Source organism: Pelodiscus sinensis, chromosome 3 (assembly GCF_052426305.1).
Source record: "Pelodiscus sinensis isolate ZL-2025 chromosome 3, ASM5242630v1, whole genome shotgun sequence".
Taxonomy (NCBI): domain Eukaryota; kingdom Metazoa; phylum Chordata; order Testudines; family Trionychidae; genus Pelodiscus; species Pelodiscus sinensis.
In genome coordinates this window covers 44,485,077-44,499,594 of record NC_143054.1, presented here as the reverse complement: position 1 = coordinate 44,499,594, position 14,518 = coordinate 44,485,077, and the positions used below count along the sequence as shown (strand labels likewise).

The window sequence follows — 14,518 nt, the reverse complement described above, 5'->3', positions numbered from 1 at the left end:
TTATACTCCATAGTGTCTGGCTGAGCAAGAGGCCCATCAGTTTAAGGATGTTAAAATGCAAATATTCGGCTAATCATACAGTCAATACAATTTGTATCGATGACATGATAAGTCGATAAGCACTTCTGTAGAGTCACAGTGGGGGTAGCTCCAGAGGAGCCGACTCGAGCCTAGATCATGCCAGCTCCAGAGCCACCCATGCTGCGGCTCTGCATTTTAAATGTAGTAAGAACTGCTGGGCTCCTACCAGGAGTGTACTGGCAATCAAAATAGGCCCAGGAAATGGGTTGAGAACAGCCCTCCCCCTGATGTCACCCCTGTGTGCCTCTAAACCCCACCCCCTGTGCTATGTCCGGTATGCAGCACAGGCGGCAGATCGGGCTCTGCGTGCCGCATACAGCATGGACGTGGAGCCACTCGGCGTGAGGGGCAATAGTGTACGGACATGACAGCCCACCAGACGATGACCCACCGGGAAATTCCTGGTATCCCTCCGAGCCAGTCCGTCCTTGGCTCCTACTACATTTAAAATGCAGAGGCACAGTGATCAGCGCGAGTCAATACTGCTCTGTCCTGGCTCGCACTGAGTCCAGCAGCCCCTGTTCATGGCGGACAGGGGTTGCTTGGCGGCAACAGTCCGTCTGTGGGGGGGGGGGGACAACTCCCAGCTGGGACCCCTGCAGACAATCCACGAGGAGTAACGGTAGTTCGAACTAGGAAGCCTAGTTCGAACTACCTGGTTTGTGCCATGTGTAGTCGCGCGGCACAGGGTTCGAACGAGCGGGGATTTAAAAATGGCGGAGCCCCGCTTATGCAAATGAAGCCCGGGAAATTCAAATCCCGGGCTTCATTTGCAAGTGCGGTATGCCTACATTACCCCCCTAGTTCAAACTAGCGGGGTAGTGTAGACATACCCATAGAGGCAGCAAGGGGGAGCACTGCAGAGAGTACAGGGCAAGCGAGGACTGCTTGAGTCCCTGCTTGCCCCCTGTTCACTGAGGCACTTCTGCTTTTGAAATGTACAAGAGTCCAGGAGGGCTCTTGTACATTTCAAAAGCAGAAGCACCCACAGTGGGAACCAGCATGAGTGGGGACTGAAGCAGTCCCTGCTCATGCCGTTTCCCTGCTGTGCCTCTGCCTCCCCTGCCCCCTCTCCTCCCGAGACAGTTTTACTAGTTCCCTCCAGCACCGGTGCCTGCTCCTCCACTCTTTCTGCCTCTTCTCTGATAGAGGCAGCAAGGGGGTGAGGAATCAACAAGTTGAGCTGAGTATCCAATAAGCATTTGCTTATCAGATAGTGGACTAGTCGCTTACATCCCTGCATCAGTTACACTCTGCATGGCAAACCCTTCCCTCTGCTCTGTGGGTACAACTGGGGTAAGGAACCAGCAAATGAACATTGCCTAAGTGTGGGCATGGTGGCTGCTAAAGCTCAGGCTTGCTGATGGAGGGATAAGGAGGATAATTGCCCAGGGGCCTCTGGCACTGCTGGCAGCACAGCAGGGCTAAGGCAGGCTCCCTGCCCACCTTTCTGAATGCGCTCCTAGCACTGTACATCTGTCAGGGGGAGGTGTCTCCACATGCAGTCCCTGCCCTGAGTACCCACTCTACAACTCCCATTGGCCAGGAAATGTGGCCAGTGGGGACTACAGGGTCAGTGCTTGTGGGCAGCAGTGAATAGAGACCTCTGGCCTTTGCCTAGGAACCACTGCTAGAGGAGTTTGCCAGTCACTTTCAGGAGCTTCCCAAAGTAAACTCTGTCCTCCTTCCTCTCCCAACCCTCTACCCCAGCCCAGAGCCTGCAATCCCTCCACACCCAAACGCCTTCCCAGAGCTTGCACACCACTCCTCTCCTGCATTTATAGTCTCCCACAAAGCCTGCATCCCCTTCTACACTCAACCTCCCTCCCAGAGCCTGCACCCCACAACCCCTCCTGCATATCAACCTCCTGCCCGAACCTGGTAAAAGTGAGTAAGGGTGGGGCAGAGCGAGCCACAGAGGGAGAAGGATAGAGTGAATGGGGATGGTACCTCAAAGAAGAGGCAGGACAGGGTCATGGCCTAAGGGAAGGGGCAGATCAAGGGTCTTTTTGTTTGCATAATCAGACAGTGGGCAACCCTACCGGGCAGACATGTGGAAGCCCTGGCCCTGCCAGAAAAGCATGGCCAGCAGCGTAGTTGGAAGCTTGCTGGGTACCACCCAGTGCAGGTGAAGCACTGTCCAAATACTGGGGGGACCATGTTCATGCAGGCATAGCATGGGAGCCCATTTAGTGTTCTGCCTTGAGGCCCTGGATTGCTGTCAGCAGGCCTGATATAGCTCCTCCAAAGTCTTGGGTAAGATTTCCTTTTTCCCTACCTATCCATTCGGGACACATCTTCACAGCAGGGCTAAAGTCGAATTAAGCTTCGCAACTTCAGCTACATCAATTGTGTAGCGTAATTCGAAATAGCTTAATCCAGCATTTGGCACAGTTTACACAACAAGAAGTCAAATGAAGAACACTCTTCCTTTGACTTCCCTTACTCCTCGTGAAATGAGAGTTACAGAAGTCGGAGTAAGAAGTCCTCCAACTCAACGTTATTTTGGAATAAACGCTTGTAGTGTAGATGTAGTGTACACTGCTGTGTAGTAGACATACCTTCAGTTATCCATGACTAAGCCAGCCTACTCAGGTTGGTTTGAGAATTTGAGCTTATATACTGTGCAAAATACTTCTAAGAACATTAAAATAAGAATTCTATTTCTATACCTATATACATCTAATTACATCATACAGCTGTGTGTGTGTAAAAACTAACATGATACGATCCTATCAGAAAGAAAACTAAGCAGAACTGACAGCTGAATGATTTAATCAATGCTTTGAATTAAAGTTGACATTTCCCCTCAATAAAAATTAAATCAGGCCAATAAGCTCTGTATAATACCTGTTCTCTTTGTAGCAAATCCGCATTACATTAATGGCAGCACAAATGGCTCAGCCCCAAAACCTGTCATGTTATGTTAACACTTTTTCTGCTGATGAAAAAGCATTATCACTTTGGTTTTGTGTTACCAAAGTTATTTGGATTGGGGTTGCAGAAAGCACATTAGCTAGTAAAGATTAATTTTACTAAATGCAAAAGTAGTGATGATGCAACAATAAGGCTGAAAAATCAAGCACTCAAAAGTCAACACAGTCCAAAAGTTAACATTTTTCCTTCAGTGTTAGCTCAGCAACATTGCACATACTCAAATATGCAGTTTGTAATGCCATGCAGTAATAATAATCAGCCACTATAATCACTGTTCAGAACTTAGTGCTAAAATCAAACTGACTGGGGCCAAAGAGATCTGTGGACTCCACATCCTGCTTGAGTTCACCTCAAACCTTCCCAAAAAAAGGGAAGATTTTAGACTGGGTGGCAACCAGCATTAACAAATGAGCAAAGGCCTGCCACGACAACTAGCTTGTGGAGCTCTAGGACCAACTCCGTGAAAATAGGGGAGGGCGGTGTTAAATGGATATGCTTATCAGCCATTAATGAATTCATAAATGTTACTGCCAGAAGGTATCCCTATGATCATCTAGAATGACCTGATGTGTAAACACAGGCCATAGAATTTCATTTAGAGATTCCTGCATTAAGCCTACAGCTTATGGCTGCAGTAGACAGAGTACAGGCAGTCCCCAACTTACACGGATCCGACTTACGTCAGATCCGCACTTACGAACGGGGCTTTTCTCGCCCCGGAGCTCACGGTCTCCCAGTCTCCCTGGTCTGCTGGAGGGGTCCAGCAAAGCCGCTGGACCCCCCCAGCAGACCAGGGACACCCAAGCAAAACCGCCCAGGTGGCGGCTTTGTTCGGGTGTCCCTGGTCTGCTGGGGGGGGGGGTCCAGCAGCGTTGCTGGACCCCCCCCCCAGCAGACCAGGGGGACAGGATCAAAGACACACAGGGGTCCCTCTGCCTGTGCAGCTTTGCTCGGGTCTCCCTCGTCTGCTGGGGGGACTCCCCCCAGCACCCCAGGGAGACAGGAGCAAAGCCGCACAGGCAGCGGGGTCCCTCCGCCTGTGCGGCTTTGCTCGGGTCTCCCTTGTCTGCTGGGGGGAGGGGGCGCAGCTAGTGCCCCCCCCCCCCCCAGCAGACCAGGCTTTTGTTGCGGGATGCCTCTGGTAGAGCAGCTGGGGTGCTGCCGGGTTGGTCCTATGGGAACCTACCGGGCAGCGCCCCAGCTGTTCTGTTCCAGGTTCCAGATTCAGCAGCTGTTGAAACTGATCAGGCTGATTCCAGGAAGCTGGGGGCAGAGCAACTGTGCCTCTGGCTTCCTGTAGTCAGCCCCTGGGCAGTTTCATTGGCAGCAGCTGAATCTGGAGCCAGTTCCGACTTACATACAAATTCAACTTAAGAACAAACCTATAGTCCCTATCTTGTACGTAACCTGGGGACTGCCTGTATTTCTTTTAGGAAAATGTCCAATTTGTATTTGAAGAGTTCAAGTGATGGAGAATCCACAATGCTCCTGGGAAAGTTGGTCCAGTAGTTAATTATTGGTAAATATTACTGATAAAAATTGTGCTGTGTTTCTAGTCTGAATCTGACTAGCTTGATTTAGTTACAATTGTTACAACTTCTTGCACCTGCTAAAGGCTGTTAGCTAAAGCCTTGCAAATCCGTGGATATCTGCATTATATCGGCAGGTATCCACATCTGTGGATGTGGATGCTGATGTCTGTGGCTCATTTTTGCAGGTATGGATGAGGCTACAGGATACAAATTTTGTGTGCATGCAGGGCTCTGCTGTTAGGAGCTTCTACCTGATTCAAATTGATCCAGGAAACTACAGTATAACTAGATTATGAATAAAAATTACATAACTTCTAATATAGTAACTGTACATTGTCTCTAAGAGGAGAGGTAAAGCGTTAGAAATAGGAGGAATAAAGAAATATGGACAGTGCAGAATCATGGCTCTGGAGGACAGAAAACCACGAATTCTGCTTCTGTCATCTCTTCTTTTGTATTTTCTAACTTTTTTCTAACATATACACATGTGTTGCATCCTTTTTTGGTTCAGCCATCTTTCCCTTTCTTCCTGCACAATTCTTTTTTTCTTTCTTATTCTGCTCTCCACATCAAGCATTTTAAAAGGCACTGAGGTCCAAATCCTCTTACAACAATGGCCTTTACGTCTTGTCCTCCTCCTGCTGGGAATTGCCACCTCTTTCTTGGAGTGACAAAGAATGGAGGCACAGCTGACTCAGCAGAGTGCATGGCAGACATTATCCAGCAGCAAACCTAGTTGGGAGGTTTCCTTTTTCATAATGCAGAATTTACAACAAGGACACAGAAGCAGAGGCACTAAGTAGGGTGATTTAACTACCAAGTCAGAGGAGACAACGTATCTATGTAGTAGAGAGATAAGTGGGCCACAGTAATATATTTTAGGCCCAACTTCTGTACGTATGTGAGAGAGACAAACTTTCAAGCTACACACTGCTCTTCCTCAGCATGTGAACACAGCAAAATGAGGCAAATAGATTAGGACAGTGCTATAGAATAGCTGGGAGTTTAGACAAAACTTGCAGATTGTCAGGCATAACAGCAGGAGGGGCCAACAGCAAATTCTTTCTCTGATATAAATGGATGCCCTTCCATTGTTTTCAATGGGGAACGATGCTGATTTATACCTGTTGAGGACTTGCTCTCTTAACTTGAACAGAACATGTTTAGTTACTAATATTATATCCAGCAATGTTTTATTTGGATTTTATAAAAATTAAAGTTAATCGTATCTATTGACAAACAATGGCCAACAAGTAAACCTCCACCAGCCCCACCTCCCACCTGTTGACAATATCTTTCTATGCTACCAACTCTTGATGTAGCAATTTCCATAATGTAAAACTTACTTTTAGTAACACGTGATGTTATGATTTTGAATTCAAACCATCTGAAGAAGTGGGTTGTGCCCACAAAAGTTCATGATACCATCTACATGTTTTGTTAGTCTGTAAAGTGCTACCAGACTATTTGTTGTTTTTGTAAGTTTATCCTGTACAGACTAACTCAGCTTCCCCTTGAAACCATTAATACAGTAAGTTTTGCTCTTTTTAAAAAAATGTTCCCAGTTGCTTAATGTTACTATCACCTTTCAAACCGGGTTTAATTTTTGTGTGAAGATAAAGGTCTATTAGAAAATAAGCATGCAATACAAGTACCTTAGGTTTCAGGTTTTCATGATCAAGAGGCAGGGAAAAAGTCTTTGGTGAAATCAGCTCCCTGGATCTGGATAATGGTGTACAAGGTGACTGTCCTGGGACAGGAGATCTGCATGGTGCTACTGATATGGTGGGCATCTCCCCAGGTCTTGCAGCTGAGGAATAAACTCTGGATCTTGGGGGCAGTGAGGAGGAAGTAAGTTGTGGTGAGTGGGAATGAATATTATAAGGTGCGTGAACAGGCAGTGTAGAATTAGCAGGTGAGGAAGACCAATGAGTTGACACATTTGAAGGAGTAGGGGAGATAGGATTCAATTCCTGAGCAGACAACTGGGATGAACCTGCTTTTGTACAGGCTGTGTGTGTAAGATTTGGAGAAGAGGAGAAACATTTTTCTAGGGTAGGGGAGAATGTGCCCCTTTCGTTGGCAGGAGAGGACACAGGATATGATTTACAAGTGAAAGTAGGTGAGTAGGTGTGGACTCTCCTAGACTTTTCAGGTCCTTGGGATTTGCGGACAGGGTAAGGCAGTGGTTTTGTAAGAGAAAATGCAGGGTTTAGGGAAGAAGAGTGCTTTGGGACAGCGGGAGGTATTGAAGATAATTTAGGTTGTAACAGTGGGGACACAACTGTTTTTTTATAGGAAGAAATAGAAGATGACAGAGGATATAAAGAGTCAGGAGAATGTGTTCTGGCATGAAGGTGCTTTTTAGGGGAAATGGATCTAGCCCGAAGAGTAGAAATGGGCTTTGTGGCCAAAGGCATATGAATGGGTGGGTGAGAAAATATTGAAGGCCAATGTTCCTCTTCGCTTGGAGAGTTTGATCTAATAGAAAAGCTTGAGACGGATTTCTTAGGAGGAGGTGGACTTGTGTTAAACTTTTGATCTATTGTGAGTGTGGAGGAGTGAAGGGAGTTAGGAGAAAAGGTAGGGGGACAGGATGCAGAGGAGAGTGGTCTTTGCTGAGATGCACCTGACTTCAAAATAGCAGTTAAAAGAGAGAGTCTGGTTGGCAGAGGAGGCCTAATTCCTGACTTCAGCAGATTTCCACTCGATGATGTTCTGCTACCAGGCTCATTTACACTACATATGGTGGAGGAGGAACCATAGAATGGAGAGGACAGTGGTTTAGGATTAGGTGATAATGAATGTTTTGTGATTTGGACAGGGGTGGCAAAAAATGGGTTAAATCTCTTTGAACAGGGTGATACAGGCTGATTTGGTGAATCTGGCATTCCTGCTGAATCGGGAAAATATAAAACTGGTGTTGGACTCTTGTGTGGAACAGATGATGTTGTGAATTCAGACATTTTGTAAACGTAGTTAGGCATAGACATATTTGGCATTTGAAGGTTACTGGAGAAGTGAGCCCTAGAAGAAGTGCTGTTTAACACAGAAGGGGAACTCCGGGACACATAAAGAGGTGAACTGTGAGCAGTAGCCTGAAAACACGTAGATGAATCTTGTTTAGAAGAACTAGTTGCAGACTGCCACTTGTTATGGGATTCTTCCAGGGAAGAGGCTTGATTCAGATTAACAATGTCACATTCTACTTTCAATTTAGTTGGAGAAATTAAGCAGACAGCAGGTGGTTTATGAGAAAGACGATCATAAGTAGAAGGAGAAGTTAACTGGGGAAAAAAGAAAAAGAAGTGTTAAAATAGGGTGAGACCAGGGAAACTGTTAAAATCCTATACATCTCTGCACGATCATGCATAAAAGTGAGTATGTTAGTACTATATTGTGGGCTAAAGACACAGGGGTATCTTAACTGTCAATGATACAGCCCGATGGGTTGTTTCTAATGCAACATGACTTAGAACAAACAACATGTACGCAAGAGTTATTTTTATGGAGATTTTGTTTTCCTGATATAAACAGGTTGCCCATTTCTCTAGGTTCAAAGCTATTATATTTCTAATTTAAGCAAAGTCTGGAGTAATTATACTGCCATTAAACTTATGAAATTATGGTACACCAATAGCATGGATTTTATTTGATACATATAAAGTTATGTTTGTTTGAGAGCAGGGCATGGCCCCAAATATGTATAATAAGCGCCCAGTTCTGTCTCTCATGAAATAAGGTCCTACTCAACATGAATAAAAAAAAGGTGACAGAATTCAAATCTTCTCTTATCAAAAAGATTATCCCCTGGAATGGCAAAACAATAAGTGAAAGAGATCTCCCTCAGCTGAAAATACAGTAGAAACCCCCTATAGTTTATATAGGACTAAGTATGGATGTCAGCAGGAATCCCAACTGCTGAAAATGATTATAGGGACAGTATAGAACACACTTATGGGCAACCAAACTTTTTTACAGATACATTCTTAAGTAATATAAAAATGGCTCCAAAGGGCAAAAATGAATGTTTTTATTCATAAATCACAAGATTCTAGTCTCTCAGCTGCTGACAGTAATGACACCCGTGAAACTCCAACCCAGACAGCAAACTGAGTCAGCCCACAACACATGCAACTAGACCCGCAGCATGTTGGTCAGGCATGAGGATACAATCCTGTTCCAATGACTGCTCTCCCCCTTTCCTGGCCCAAACCATCGCCTCTCCAGGCCTTCCTCCCACCCTGGGAGGGGACACCCAATAGCCATTCACCCTACCAGGGCATGGGGGACTCCACCAGTGACCACCCAGCTGTGACTTATCAGTGGGGAGCATGTAAAAGGCTGATACACAAGACCCACCATACCCTACTCCCTGCCCCCGCCCCTCCCAACAAGCCCCAGGGAGCCCTGCAGGGGTATGTGCTGGATGCATACCTGCCAGGAGAGTTCCCCTCTTCACCCCTGCCCCAGGAATTGCAGACTCTGTGGAGCTGCAAAGCTAATTTTTTACTAACATCAACATTTATTTTTGGTTTTTGTTTGGGTTTTCTTGGATGCTTTTTAAAAAAAAACCAGATTTTATGGACAGGAACAATTTTTGCTCTTTTTTACAGATTCTCCATGAATTTACTGATGTTAGGCAATCCTTTTAGTCAGGCAATGACCTTCCTGAGTAATTACTTGAAGATTTAATCCATGTGGTTTAGAATTGTCAAATAATTAGTTGAGAAGTTGCTGGACTTGCAATTAAAATAAAAATCATCTTTGTTTCATTCCACACTTGAATAACTACTGCTGCTTAACATTTGTTTTGGACAAATAAGGAGGAGGTGGTTTGTGGGCAGTTGTTCAGTTCTTATAACAAAATTTCTACACATTATTCATCTCCTTTCAAATATTAACTATTACTTCTAAATATTAATATTATCTGAGGTAGATAGAACATCTTTCATTCCTGATGGTCCCAAACCATTTAAAAAAAACTTCTGGACTGATCTTGTTTCCTTTCCCTGAAGTCATTGGAACAACTTCCGATAGTTTCCATAGGAACAAGACTAGGTCCTTTATCAATGGGAGAGCATGTAGAAAGCTGCTATACCTACACTAGATTCTTTATCTCCAGTGAGCACCATGTCTATATTCTATTGTTATTGCTGAAAAGAATTAAATACAAAACAGATTGGTTAAAACAAAGTCAGCAAGTTCTGACAGTTATTGTATTTCTATGTTAAGTACAGGGGAAAACCGTGACACTCTGCAGTAGCTATTGTTCACTTTTAAAAGGTGACCATTGAATGTGTATATAGATCAAGTCACACTTTGCTTTATCTCAGGTGGACTGTGGCAACTGCCAAACAACACTTAAGTATTAAAAGGAAGAAAAGCAGAATATATTGAGGAAATGTAGAAAGAGAGGACTGACGGTACGTATAGGAAAATGTAATTTACTTGGAACACTAGGGCTATCACCCCATCTCTTGCAGAAAGTACATTATTGGAACTCTAAAGATCAGGAGCCTGATTCTCATTTGCATAATAGATTCTTTGCACCACTCTGTAATCAGGCCTTAAAATGAGTGTAGGTGTATTTTGCTCCCATTTTCATAAGTGCCAACATCCTCTCTTTCATGCCTCTCTACAGTGCCAGAACTATCAACCTTTTGTGTAAATGAGAATCGGGTACTAGAAGTGATCAGGTCTTAATTTTTAATTAATTCATGCTAAACACAGCACGTCCTGCAGCACTGTGCTTTCACCGGGATAAGAAACTAGTTCAGTAGCAGTTTAGAGGGAAGAATGTCATCTGGTGCTAGGGTTGCTTCTTACTATTTTATCATCTAGTGAGCAATGGGTTTGGTAATTTACAAACATAAAATATGTCTCCTACTTCAAGCATCTTAATCTAGTTGAAGCAACACTTTGCTGTTTGATTGGCATCTTGGTGGTTTTTTTATGTTTTCCATAATTATATTTATAAGTGAGTTCAAAATATGCGCATATAAATATGATGTGTGTGTATTTAGTACATATACATTCGCACTTTTAAAGAAAGTTTGCACCAGACAAACTATGGCCTACCACAACTGTTGGTGAGACTACTAACCTGAAATTCAATGCCATAATGAGAATTCATCTTTTACTTTAGAGGTTAGTTTCTCTGAGGTTCTTATACAAGGTGGGAGCATGGAAGCAGACTGTATCTTCCCTATTTTCATGCACTCCCGAGTCATAATAGGGTCAGAAAAAGACATCCAGCATGATAACTCAGGATTTCCATGTAGATCACCCAAACACAAACACAGAGATCTGATACTGAAACTATATTTCCCCGAAAAGTGAATGTTCTTGTAAATTTCATTGTGTCTGTGAAGGAATAGCCAATATGAAAAGCAGATCCTTAGAAACATCATGGGAACCAAATCAAGAATGCTGATCATCTACAGATTATTGTGTCTTTTTTTATCTAATTCCGGCCCATGGGCCAGATGCAGTCCACAGGGTTAGTCCCCGGCAGGCCCATCACCCTCCCTGTTTACCTGAGCCTCCGCAGGTATTGGAGGATCGCAGCTCTGATTGGCCACCAATCACCGTGCATGGCCAATGCAAGTAGTGGGAAGTAGCATCCCGGTCTGTGACACTTCCCGCCGCTTGCATTGGCCACATATGGTGAATTGCAGCCAACCAGAGCTGTGATCCTCTGATACCTGCAGAGGCGCAGGAAAACATAGTGGCAGATGCCTGGGACTAACCCTGCAGGCTGCCTTTTTTTATTGCCCTCCCGCCAGGCTAGATTATAGCCTAAATCAAGATGCTGTACAAAGAGAGAGTGCACCATTCACACCCATCTATCAATGACCAGCTTCACTGGCAAATACTGAAAGGCTGTGGAAGAACCTATACCCTCTGTCACAAGGTGACTGGGTTTGCAGAGGGGCACAAGGGGGAAAATGAGGGCATGTTCTCTCCAGGCATGGTGCAAAGGATGAGCCACCTCGTGGTATTATGTGCATCTGCCATCAATCATCACTTAACATGGAACATTATTTGTTTGCTCCTCCTTAGTCACTAAACATTTGATCTCAGTAATTTTTTAAAATGGGAGTTTATATCTAGCAGCTTCTAATTGATCTAAAACTCCATTATGCCATGTGGGTGGAGCATGAGTGTTACAGATGAGAAAAAGGAGAGAACTGGCTGCTTTATGATAACTGCCTGCTACATGATTCCCAGCTACTTCAGCAGCCAGAGCTGCCTCACAAGAAGTAAAGGCAGCAGAAGAAGTGGTAACTAATATATTATTAAATTTGAAATACTGAATTACTTTTCATACTTTGAATATGACATCAATTTTCCAGGAGCATTGGTCAAGCAAGTTAAGTCTCCCCATGGGTGGTTAGAACATCTATTTACTTCAGTGTCAGTCACTGTCCTCCTTCCCCCACTGACAGGAAACAAATGTGAGAGATTTTGATGGTGTGAAGTAACTGCTGGGCTAGATTCTTTTAAACCAATGTAGTACATGTACAGTCACCGTGATGTTGATTTTGTAATCAAGATCCTTTTGCAATGTAGACCCCTATGAAAGAGAAGATTCCCATGTGGATAAAACCAGTAAATTTACTAGCAGAGAAGTAACATCACTTTATCTGAGAGGTCCCTCAGCCCTCAGAGAGAGAGCACCATAACATGTTGTTCTAGCCAGTCCTTCAGCCATTTGTGACCAGACTGCCAGTGGCAGCAGACGCTCAATTGGCATAGCACAAACTCAGCCCAAAACTCCTGAGTTTTAGTGATCTACCCCCCTTAACCTTCAAAACATCTTGGATTACAGGCACATGTCACCCTGCCTGATATAAGTAATGTACCAATTTTAAATTGTTACATTAAACCCTAATTTCCTTTGTTTTAGGTTTTGTGACTCCATTAATACTAAACCATTAAGAGAGATTTACCATAGAAATACTGAGAAGGGCTCAGTAGAGATGGACTTTGAACACCAGAAAAAAGCATCTTAGTCAAAATATATTGTATTTATCACATACAGGCAACAAATATTTAAAAAATAAAGCAGATGGAAGGCATACAGAAAGTTCATCTGTCTGCCATGCATTTTTAGAACAATGACTTAGGAAGGTGTACACCTGGGGCATGCATATCAGGCATAGTACACATTTACCCTATAATAAACTCAGATATAAGATTAATACAGTTTAACAGACTTTATCTGAATTCTTCCAAACTCTGTACTGAAGGCCAGAGGTTCCATTTTTCCCATACACTGGCAAACAAGTCTTCTATTACTTGTCAGACCATCAAAAACTCATTAAGAAACTACAGCACATATATTCCTCTCTGTTTCTTTTATAAAAGCTTTGCCATATATTTGATAGCAGCTACTGGAGAAAATTCCTAACTAATTCTTCCACAATCTATGTGGACTCAAAGTACCACAACTGAATTTTCATTTTCTAAATCTTTCATTTCTTGTAAGCTGCCTCTCCGAAGACCAAATCTTTTGTTCTTTTCTCAGGCAAAACTCCCTGTTATCAGGGTCCCTGCACCAGGATACCTCCTCCTAGGCCCTGGGTAAAGTCCCAAGCCTCACCCCAAGCCACTGTTCTGTGGTGTCTAGTGGTCCTGTATGCCAATCAAGTCTTACAAGGCTTTGTCCTCTGACAAAGGCCCAGATAACTTATCCTCTTGGGAGTTGTCAAACACACACCAACAAATCATTCCACAGATGTGGTAAAGCTCTCATCCCTCGCAATGCTTTTGAAAATCTGTGGGCCACGCTAAGTTCCCCGTACCATAAAACAAGTCACATCACAGATGGATCCATAAGAGTTCCTCTCTCTCCCGGCAGTGTTCATCTGAGGAATTCTTGCCTTTAGCCAGTGTTTGTATATCACACACCTACTGAATGTGGTTCACTGTCCCATGTAGTGGCACTGAAACCACTTACAGGGAGAAAGAATGAGTGTGTTCTATGGCCTTAGTGGAGAGCCACCTAGCTTTTAGTTCAGGCTAGAGAGGCTCATGCATTAAGCTCCAGAGGTCCCAGGTTCAGTTCTGCCTGTCAGCATTATACTTGGTCCATGACCAGAGGGCCAGAGACCTGCTCTCCTGACTAAGGTACCACTAACTAAGCTTAGTTTTTCCCTTTTAAGCTCCCGTCTTCAATACTGACATCTCTCTCAGATGCTCTTCAGCAGAGCTGCCTCAGCATACATTACCTGATGTATTGCCAGGGTTTGTCTACCCACATCATACTTCCATTGACTTCACTGGGACTGGGCATATCCAATGAATAATTCCTCATGTTAGGAGATCATATCCTAAGCTCCTTTCTTCAAGTTTTACTCAGTCACATGAGAACATTGAGATCATGGGGAATTTGAGTAAAAACTGACTAAGGACATCAGGAGTTGAGCCTTGGACATCCAGAATTATTCATTTTGTCAGGCAGAGAAAGCCACTGGTTTTATTTTATTTTTGTACTCACCTTCTCATTCTATTTCACCTGTCTCAAAATAAAATCAACTGTCAGCACCATTTGTTTATTTTTTCTCTAGAGTCCTAAATTTTGCCCAGTATAAAATCGTGTTCTGTATACTGGATATCAGAGGGTGGGTCATCACAGCACAGTTAGCTTGAGTTATAACTAGAGAGTTACCCTTAACTCGACTCCCATCCACACAAACCAATTCATAGCATGAGCTAAGTAGTGCTTTGAACTCAAACTCGCTGGCCAGTGGGGGATGGGAAAATGGGAGAAGAGTGTCCTGTGGCTCAAGTTACAACTCATCCGCAGCTAATCCAGTCTAATCACTCTGCTAATCCAGTCATTCTGTGCTGCTAATCCAATAGCTATTTTTAACTCCAAGTGTTAAAGTTTTGAAGTGGGCTCACTCTCACTTGAGTTAGCTCAAGCGCAGTAACTCACACATACTAACCGTTGCAGTGAA

The 14,518-nt window shown here is 43.9% G+C and overlaps 1 protein-coding gene across 18 annotated transcripts in view; it reads right to left on the bottom strand.

Moving 5' to 3' along the window:
* The window catches only part of MLIP (muscular LMNA interacting protein), a 158,591-nt gene that overhangs the window by 84,916 nt on the left and 59,157 nt on the right, over positions 1–14,518 (bottom strand). For all 18 annotated transcript variants that reach the window (XR_012902553.2, XR_012902554.2, XM_075923617.2 and 15 more), the window contains one exon: positions 6,206–7,837. Coding sequence is in view for 16 of the 18 variants with exons in the window: in XM_075923617.2 (XP_075779732.2) it covers positions 6,206–7,837 (1,632 nt within the window). In the remaining 2 variants the exon portion in view is untranslated. The remainder of the gene's footprint in view (positions 1–6,205; positions 7,838–14,518) is intronic.